Below are 9520 nucleotides of genomic sequence, written 5' to 3'. Positions count from 1 at the left end.
CTGTTCAAGTTTGTGGTTCGTAAAAAATCTCTTATGGTGAGCATAAAATCAAAAATACAGTCAAACTAATGTTTGAAATAATACAATTTCAAATAATGATTTTTTTTTTTAACTTGAATATATTTTGAAATGCAGTCACTCTAATATGCAGTTTTGGTGCTCAAGAATAATTTCTTACTCATTTTAATGTTGTGCCGCTTAACATTTTTGTGGAAACCGTTTTTTTTTTTTCAGGATTATGTGATTAAAAGTTAAAAAGAACCGCATTTATTTAAAATAGAACTCGATGGTAACGTTATAAATCTTTATTTATTTATTTTTTCGTTTTTGATTGATTGATTTAAAGAGTTCTTGGTGATAAGTATTCACTTTTGAATGGTAGTATGTTTGTGAGCATGTGAGCCTAAATATCAGAAAAAAATATATAATAATATATATATATAAAACATAAATGTCCTGCATTGTGATATGATACACACAATCTAAAACTGTTTAAAATATAATTTTACTAATTTTTTTTGGAACTTTTGAGTTTTATAACCTTTGTAAGTTCATGGCCTCATGTTAATGTTAATCCAATCCACCAAAAGCCCACTGAAGTGAATTAATGAAGGGGGTGGGGGGGATCACATGTCCACACTGGCAAATATCTGCTGAAAACAGCAGGAGTTTCACATCCACTGTGTGTTGGTGAGTGTTTGCGCATGCTCCAGCTCTCACTGTGTTGGGTGTGTAACACCATAAATACCCTTGTCGGGTGCGAAGAACCTTTTGTGCAAGTGCCACTGGTGGAATTCATGTGTGTGTGGAAACTACAAGATGAAGGTCTTACTGTACGTGTGTTTCATCTTGTTTGTTACCGATAAGGCAACTGGACAGTCACAAGACACCAGTAAGTGTGTGTTCAAATATGTTGAAATGGTTATGTAGTATCTGTTTTACAAATAATGATACATTATATGCAAACTAATGATCTTACTGTAGATTCTGTATGTGTGTTCTTCAGTCTGTAATGGTGTTGATGACTTTGACGAATGTCTGAATGAGGTGGCGAACTGTGATGTGAAAATTAGCAGATGTACCTGTTTCAATGGACAACCATTCTGTCGGTAATCTGCTCCTTACAGATGACTTTTCTGTGATACTCTACACAGTAGTTTAAACACAAGCCTCACTCCTTTCCTCTGTTCTCTGTGTAGGTGCAACAGTCAAAAAGGTGAGTTTTACATTGATGAAGAATGCTCTCAGAAATGGACAGTAGTGACCTTTATTAGTAGCTTTATTGATTCTGAATAGCATCAGGCAAATCTTCATGTGTCTTGCATAGCCTGACTTTATGAGTGTGATTAAAAAATATGACTTAAAGCCCATGACGCTCATTAAGTCATTAAATGTTATGTCTAACAAGTAATTCCTTCTGTCTCTGTGCATGTGTTTGTTTTCAGTGAAGAAGTGATGACACCCAAGACAGCCTCTAAAGAGCAGGACTTGTTCCCTGGCATTTCTTTTGCTTCTGATATGAATGTGAGTCTACGTAATGTGTGTGTCTTGACGGTAAAAATAGTTAATGATTGATAGCAAGGGTTGCCTTAATCTTAATCAGAAACATTGATCTGTAAGAAAATACCTTTGGAAGTCATAAAAAACACAGCATAAGACATTTTTTAAGCCTGACGGATCTGATAGGTGTGTCGATATTAGCTTCTTGAGTGATCTGCCAAGTATTAAAATGCACATGGTCTTGTGATCTTTCATTGTTTTCTGCCTTTTGTCTTGCTTTCAAAGGGTCGGCCTCCCCCTAACATGAGACCTGTACAACAAGGTCATATTCCCATGACAGCCATGCCTAACCATCCGTATGTGATTTTTATCTGATTAGTATTAGTATTATTATTTTAAGGCATAAAAACACCCAAATTACACGTTATCTATTTGCATCTGTAGATTTCAGTTACAATATCTTTAAAAGCTGTTTCTAATACATCAACAAAATGAGAAAATACTCATCAAAATGAGAATCTATGCAATATTATGCCAAATTTATGATGCATCATTTGCATTTTTGAACATTGCATTTCAGAAAACGTTTAATACAAAATTATTGCACTTATTAATTAACTGATATGTTTTGGTTAACCTTTTTACCCCAGTCACCTGTGGTGTCTTGCCTTAATAGTTTCCTATATGAAGCCTCGTATTTTTGTGGCATTTAGATTAGCATAGAGTCACCCCCCCCCCTCCCTTCCCTTTTTTTTAGTTAATGAATTTATGTGAATATAATTTTGCCTATTGCTGGTTGTTTTTTTTTTTTTATTTTTAATTGCTTTTTTCTGCAGCATATCAAGTGGGATGCGTGATCCTCAAATGGGAGGTCCTGCTCGGCCCTATAGGTACACAGTCAGTGTTACTTAAATGACTGAATAGCCATTGAATCAACATGGTTAGCTGTCTCTTGTATATATTTAGATATCACTACAACTAGCACTGTCACAATGTTACCTGGCTGTGTACATCAATATATCTATAACAGGCCTGCTAATAATTATAGTGAAATTAATCCCGGATGTGTTTGAACCACTGATCTCTTTATATTTCGGATTATATAATATTTGCTGCATTATGTATTTTAATATAGTGTATCCAGTGGTCTGCGCCCGTCTGTTGACAGCATGCCTGATGGACGACCTCGTGAGCCAAACAGGTAAGTGGACAGCATGACATGGGTAGATAAATTAAACCATGTTTTTAAAGTGTGAATTAAATTCTTCCTTGCTTTCCATTGACAAAACACAAAGATATCAGATACTATCAGATAATCTGGAATATTTAGCATATGATTAATTAGCATGTAAAACTGCTCATGAGGCTGAGTTAGTCAGTTTGAACTGAACTGAATCAACTGACTCAAGTTGAATAGCAATGCTGCCATCTGTAGAACTGCTTTTTTTTTATTAATTTATTGTTATGACACTATTACTGTTACTGGGTACTGTTTCCGTAAATGAGTTTCCAGTAATGATTTTGCTGATTTCCGGTTCAATACTGTGGAGCTGCTTTGAAGCATTCTGTATTGTACTGTATTGTAAGTGCTTTAGAAATAAAGGTGATTTGACTGAATTCAAATGCTTGTTGGATCATGAAGAATCTGTCTCTCTTAAATGTCTCCACAGCATGTACACCGGGATGCGTGACCCTCCTATGGGAGGTCCTGTGCAGCCCTACAGGTAATTGATAATTTTACATAAAATGATTGAGCTCATATGATTTCAAAGCAGATTCTCTGGCAAAATATATTGTCTGTATGTATATTTATATCATGATCATAAAGTAAAAATCTTAGTCTCCATGTTTTGTATTCCACATCCTGGTGTTTAAATCAGTGGTTTTTGTTTTGCATTTGCGTGATTGTAGCAATGGCGCAGTTCGGGGTCAGATTGTTAGCAACCCTTATGCTAGAGATTCACCCAGCCGAAACCCCTATGAAGAGCACAGTCCTTCTGCAGACCACCACAGTGATTACAGACCACGTGCCCCTTCAAACACATATGATGAACTGGTATGGTTCAAGATTAAACATTTCAGTTACAGAAATAGATAAGTAAACGTTTATGAGTTTATTTGTTTTCCTCCATGGAGATATTATGTTACAATATACAGCATATGAGCAATTCAGAAGCAGTGTTCTGATAAGACTCAAGATATAAGCTTATTGTGGATGACCAAAGGTCTTCTCCTTAAATAAATCATCCTTCTGCTGTTTATCGTTCCAACAGAAACACAACCAGCCCTATTCCCCTGCTCCACTCTACGGTTCCTCTGAGCATGGAAACCTCCGCAATGGATTTCCACGACCCCAATTAAGTCTACGATACTAGATAGAAAAAAAAAAAGATTTAGGATTTCGAACAACTGAAGAAACAAAAGTTATACAATAAAGACTTGGCCAGGATGTTGAATGGGAATGACACGAGGAATTTATGTAATTTATGGAAAACAAATTTATTATTTCTTGCTTTAAACCTCATCTCTTTTATCAGTTGTAAATATGTTTATACTGGGTGATTTATACTAAAAAATGAAAATGGTAAAAAATGTAATTCTTTCATACATTAAATACAAATGCAATTCTGCAACCTGTTTGTTACTTCACTTGAAATGCCGAATTTTTTTGGAATTTAAAAAGACATTCTCAACTCAATTATGAATGGCATATAAAAAATATCAGATTTTTGGTTGTCTTTTTTTTATCATCAGCTTTTGCACGTGTAAAGTTGATAGCTGTCATTAAAACAAGGACACACCGAATAATCATAAATTCATGTTCATTTTTCAATTCAATGTCTCTTAAATTGTTATGCTGATAAAAAATTTGAAATGTTTTTTATTAAATCACAAAGCAAGCATTATTACTAGAGACCTCAGATTGCTTGAAACATTCAGATATAAAGAAATAGGCTGTTGATAGCTGATTTCACTTTATGTTTACTGAAGAACTGAACGTTGACCTCACAAAGAGAAAAGCAGTGCTGGCAGATAATAAATACATTTCAGATTAAAAAGGCAGTTTATATTGATGATGATTGCTGATATTGGTTCTTAATCCTCTTACAGAGCCGTCTTCACTGAAGTATCTCTTCTGAAACAGACAACGAGGCCTAGCAATAACGGTTAATACTTAACGAACATGCAGTCTTAACTGGCTTCAAATCGAACAGCACATCATGTGTAATTATGTGGGTGACAGTGTCCTTCTGAGTCAGCTGGTTTTGACTCTAAAAGCTGACAGTATAGGGAACACTTCTGTAGAAATGCTGCACACAAAACAACATCCATGAAAAGGCAAACTTTTAATCGTGTAGGAAAGGTTGAAGCCCAAACATCTATCTCCACAGATGCTCAGGGGTTTAAGGTCTCATTTAAGCTCACCAAGATTTAAGAAAGACATAGAAAAGAATGTCAAATACGCAAACTCGGTTTAAAAAAAAAGAAAGCAACCACCTTAACTAACCACTACAGTCCCACTCTCTGATGTGTCCATGTCACATATTGGCAGCATTGGGAGGTTTATTGGAGGGAAATGAAGGGATGCATGTGTGTATATGTGAGTGTGTGAAATCAGATCAGCCCATGTTTTTGCGGTTGCCATATCCTCTCCGGTGTGAGTCTTTCCAGTCGTCCCAGTCACGTGCCTTCTGCAGTGCCTCGTCATCATCGTTCTCTTCCTTCCTCTCTCTTTCCGCTCTCTCATCTTCCTCTGCATCACCATCTGCTGAGGTGGAAAGACAGAGCCACTTGATAATCTGAACTAAAAACTGAGCTAAGTGAACATAAGACAGCAGGATAAAATCATTTAATTATCCGTTAATACATTCTAAAGATAATCAATGTTCTGCAAAAGCACCCAATATGTATGTAAGCACCTGCCCTGCGTGGTATGCCCTGGTCAGGTAAACATCCTTGCCGCCGGTGCTGCTCATACCAATCATCCACTGTCATGGTGGGAAGACTGGGATACCCTGCACCAAACACTCTGCAAAACATTAAAGAAAAAATAAAAACCTAAACTAAAACTGACACATAAACTAATACTGCAGCAATGAACGTCACAGACACACTCCCTATGCACACGTACTTTGCCTGCACAGCATCCTTAGTCAAGATAAAAGGCTTCATGGGTGGTCTTTTAGGTGGAGATGGCTGGGGGGCGCTCTGCAGAAACAAACAATTATTAATATGCTATCAATCTATTTAAATTATGATCAGTGTTGGGAAGGTTACTTTGGAAATGTAACAGGGTACAGATTACAAGTTACTCTATTTAAAATGTAATAAGTAATGTAACTATTTCTATTACTTTACCAAAATTTCGGTTATTTTAGGGTATCCTTGTTTTACGTTACATGTACTTACTATTGTAATAACAATAAAATATGCATAATAACATGCAAGTAACCCTAAACCAAACCATAATCCTAACCCTAACCATATAGTAAGTACATGCAGTTAATTAATATTACTCAGTACTTAAATGTATAATTGCACTGTAACAAGGACACCTTATAATAAAGTATAAGCACATTTATTTTGTAATTAAATTATGTAATTCCATTACATGTAACTTGTTACTCCCCAACACTGATCAATATATATTTTTTGCAGTAAATCAGATGTAGGTAGAGCGGAAGATATGCAACCACATCATTCACACACAAAAAAAAAAAAAACACACAGATGCAATCCATGTGGCAATCAAACACCTGCTTGAAAAGCTCCATCCGTTTCAGAATCTCCATCTCCTGGCTGATAGAGTCGATCTCCTCAATTGCTAGTGTGACCCACCTGCGTACATGCAGCAGGTAAAAATCTCTCACCAACTCTTCATCGGCTGAACCAGATTCAACCAGCCCCCTGATCTCACTCAGCTTGGCTTCTGTCTCTTTACGCTGCATAAACCTGGAAACAACTTACAGAGTAAATATGCCACACATGAACGTTACACAAACATTAGCACAACTGATGGAAAAGACACAAACCTTGTATAAATATTACATATACACTATCATTCAAATGTGAATAATGTTTTTATTCAGCAAACAAACGTTCACCTAATGTGCTAAACTGATCAAAAATAACATTTATAATGTGACAAAAAAATGTCCATTTCAAATAAATGCTGTTCTTTTGAACCTTCTAGTATTCATCAGAGAATCTTGAACAAACAAATGTATCAGTTTCCACCAAAATATAAGCACAACATTATTAATACTCTGAAATTTTTCTTGAGCACCAAATCAGCATATATTACAATAAAAAATATTATATGTGAAACTATTTTAAAACAGAAAACAGTTAATTGACATTGTAATATATTTCACAATCATCAGTTTTTATGGTATTTTTTGATCAAATAAATGCAGCCTTGAGGAGCATACGTGACTTAATTTAAAAACATCTTTAGAAATCTTACCCCACCTCTCTATTTTGGCTTGTCTTTGTGTTGCCATTGCGATGAGGTCTGGCTGTGACACTGGCATCGGGACTGATGGATTGGTCTGCTCCTCAGTAGGAGTGTCTGCTGTGTTCTCGCTGGCTCTGGGGAGCTGAAAACTACACACATCATAGTCCTTGCACCTCTGGAGGAAGTCCATGAAGTAGACACGGGCCGCCTGCACGTGCTCCAGACGCTTGCTGGGGTTCACTTGTTTCATGGTGAGCGCTCCCAGAAGAGCCGGCAACAACAGATACTTCAGGTCAGCTGTGGAGATTTCCTCCAATGCCTCATTACGACTACAGGAAAAAAACGAGGAAATTAATAAGTACTCATGTGAGTTTTATTTAGCTGGTGTTTTGTAATGATCATGTGACTCATTGGATTTTTTTTTTTTTTTGCAAAATGTGCTTCTCATGTTCAAATATACTGTTGAACAGTATGTATAATTTTAATGTTAGTTTAATTGTCAATTATTTTAATAGCACAAGGCAAAATACACACAAAATACATTACAGATGCTAAAAGAAAAATTATGTAGTCCTGTAATATTCATTAGTGCAATACACTATCTGTGTAGCCAAATGACGACATCAGTTCAATGTAAAGCAGTGTACACAGCCATAGTCATACTCTAAATAACTGTAAGAACCAGGGCCGGCGCACTGTTTCCAAATGCATAGGCTTTCCAGCAATATGATGCTACTATAGCAACAATTCAGGACAGTCCGTTTCACAAAGTCGCATTTTAATTGTTACTCTGACACAAATTCCCGCAAAAGCGGTGCAACTAAGAAAGCAGCACTAAGTAAGCTATAATGAAATATTTTTTTCAAAAGGTTTTTCTATAAGTTTTTTTTTTTGGTTCTCTGTGATCTGTCATCGCCCCCTTTCGTCACCTCAGCCGCCCCCTCATCAGTGCTGCGCTGGCTCTGGTAAGAACTGAGTAACAATACATACACTAATGTACACTTTTGGCCTTTAGTGTACTGTACTGTAAACGTATAATGCATATCCTAAACATTTACTATTTTAATGGGCAACTAATGACTAGACAAAACATAAAGTTTTCGTTATCAGCGCGTCGCTCGCTCGCGGTCCTTTGACAGCTTCGTTGATAATAACAGGAGCGGTTTAATATGTCGCCTCGTGTACAGTCGGCGTTTTAGTGTGTGTGTGTGTGTGTGTGTGTGTGTGTGTGTGTGTGTGTGTGTGTGTGTGTGTGTGTGTGTGTGTTCCTCTAACCTGAACACGTTCAGCTGGTTGACCATCCTCGTCGCCTCCTCCAGCTGCATGAGAGCGCGCTTCACTTTCACCTGCACTGCATTGGAGCTGCTCGGCTCGTTCGTGGTGTCCACCTCTTCAAACAGCTTCCAGCCCCGGTCCAGTAAATCCGACAGTTTCGGAGCCTCTGAACCACTGGGGTTTTGTTTACTGTTAGCGTCTTCAGCGGCCGCCATTTCTCAAAGCGTATTTGTCCAGCTCGGCTTCCGTTTGTTCCGGTTCTTTGTTTCCGGTCGGTTTTCTGTATTGCAGTTCTGGCGTCTCACTGTAGATGTCAACAGAGTCAGTATGACGCTAATGTCGCAGGAGAGACCTCTTTAAATAACAAATAGGCATTATCAGCATAATTTAAAGAGAAGTTAAAGGGTTAGTTCACCCCAAAAAATGAAAGTTGGCTTTACTCACCCTCGGATTCGCATCCTAGGTGTATATAACTTTCTTCTTTCAGACAAATCCAGTCGGAGTTGTATTAAAAATTGTCCTCGCTATTCCAAGCTCTATCATTGCAGTCAGTGGGTGTTGCAGCTGAACAGTCTTAGGGTTAGGGTTAGGGTTTAAATATTAAATTTAAACATTAAATATTTTTCTATCCTGCTCTTATGATAGCATATATTAATGTAAAATGTATATTTACAAACATTTTAAATACCAGAGCAGCCTATTCTTAATGGTCAATGCCTTTTTATTTTCAAATAATTTTGCTTAAAACAAGCAATAATAATTTGGGAATTGTTCCAAATATCTAAAACAAAAATAAAGTCATATTATATTACAAAATTAGCCTTTTTACTATGTAAAACTTACTTTCCCATCCTAAATTTCTGTCATTTGTCCTACCCTGGACAGTATATGTTGACACGGTATGAGTTCCTGTACTAGGCGTATATATTTTTGCCTTTTTAAATTATCAAATGGCTAACTTCACACGGTGAAAATATTCAGAGAAAGCTTTGCACATAAAACTGTTTTGCATGCAAAACTCCTGCTCTTTTTCTGTCAACAGGACCATTCTGAAGCATACCTTTAAAAATTCAAAGTAGGAAAAGCAAGAACCTAAAAAAAAAAACAGATCTACCACAGGTCTGCTCAGTTTTCATTTTAAAAAGCTTTACACCCTGTATAAACACAGATCTGTGACAACATTAGCATGCAGAAACCATTTGTCTCAGAGGTCTCGGTCACTTCATGCATCTTCATGCATCACTGGATGCTGGGTTATTTGTTTGTGTGAGTGTATGAAGGCAACTT

At 36.8% G+C, this 9520-nt stretch overlaps 2 protein-coding genes across 5 annotated transcripts; one reads left to right on the top strand and one right to left on the bottom strand.

Annotated features, from left to right (window-relative positions):
• Positions 1 to 610: 610 nt before the first annotated feature.
• Positions 611 to 3878, top strand: LOC109055454. 3 transcript variants are annotated; one of them, XM_042724303.1, is made up of 10 exons: positions 618 to 892; positions 1007 to 1105; positions 1200 to 1216; positions 1446 to 1524; positions 1786 to 1856; positions 2337 to 2390; positions 2636 to 2701; positions 3171 to 3224; positions 3412 to 3556; positions 3774 to 3878. In XM_042724303.1, exons 2-10 carry the CDS (start codon positions 1091 to 1093, stop codon positions 3873 to 3875), a joined length of 603 nt encoding a protein of 200 aa, XP_042580237.1. In that variant the 5' UTR covers positions 618 to 892; positions 1007 to 1090; the 3' UTR covers positions 3876 to 3878. The 3 variants fall into 3 exon arrangements, with proteins under 3 accessions (XP_018928216.1, XP_042580237.1, XP_018928215.1); XM_019072670.2 differs by having other exon boundaries at positions 626 to 892; positions 1007 to 1109; XM_019072671.2 differs by lacking the exon at positions 2337 to 2390 and having other exon boundaries at positions 611 to 892; positions 1007 to 1109.
• A 588-nt stretch (positions 3879 to 4466) lies between these two features.
• igbp1 (immunoglobulin (CD79A) binding protein 1) lies at positions 4467 to 8554 on the bottom strand. 2 transcript variants are annotated; one of them, XM_019072668.2, is made up of 6 exons: positions 8234 to 8554; positions 6973 to 7287; positions 6258 to 6453; positions 5633 to 5709; positions 5421 to 5530; positions 4467 to 5269 (listed from the first exon to the last, which is right to left on the bottom strand). In XM_019072668.2, exons 1-6 carry the CDS (start codon positions 8446 to 8448, stop codon positions 5121 to 5123), a joined length of 1062 nt encoding a protein of 353 aa, XP_018928213.1. In that variant the 5' UTR covers positions 8449 to 8554; the 3' UTR covers positions 4467 to 5120. The 2 variants fall into 2 exon arrangements, with proteins under 2 accessions (XP_018928213.1, XP_018928214.1); XM_019072669.2 differs by having other exon boundaries at positions 4467 to 5266.
• Between the last annotated feature and the right edge of the window lie 966 nt (positions 8555 to 9520).

Source organism: Cyprinus carpio, chromosome B5 (genome assembly GCF_018340385.1).
Source record: "Cyprinus carpio isolate SPL01 chromosome B5, ASM1834038v1, whole genome shotgun sequence".
NCBI classification, from domain to species: Eukaryota; Metazoa; Chordata; class Actinopteri; order Cypriniformes; family Cyprinidae; genus Cyprinus; species Cyprinus carpio.
This window is presented reverse-complemented; position numbering and strand designations above follow the sequence as displayed.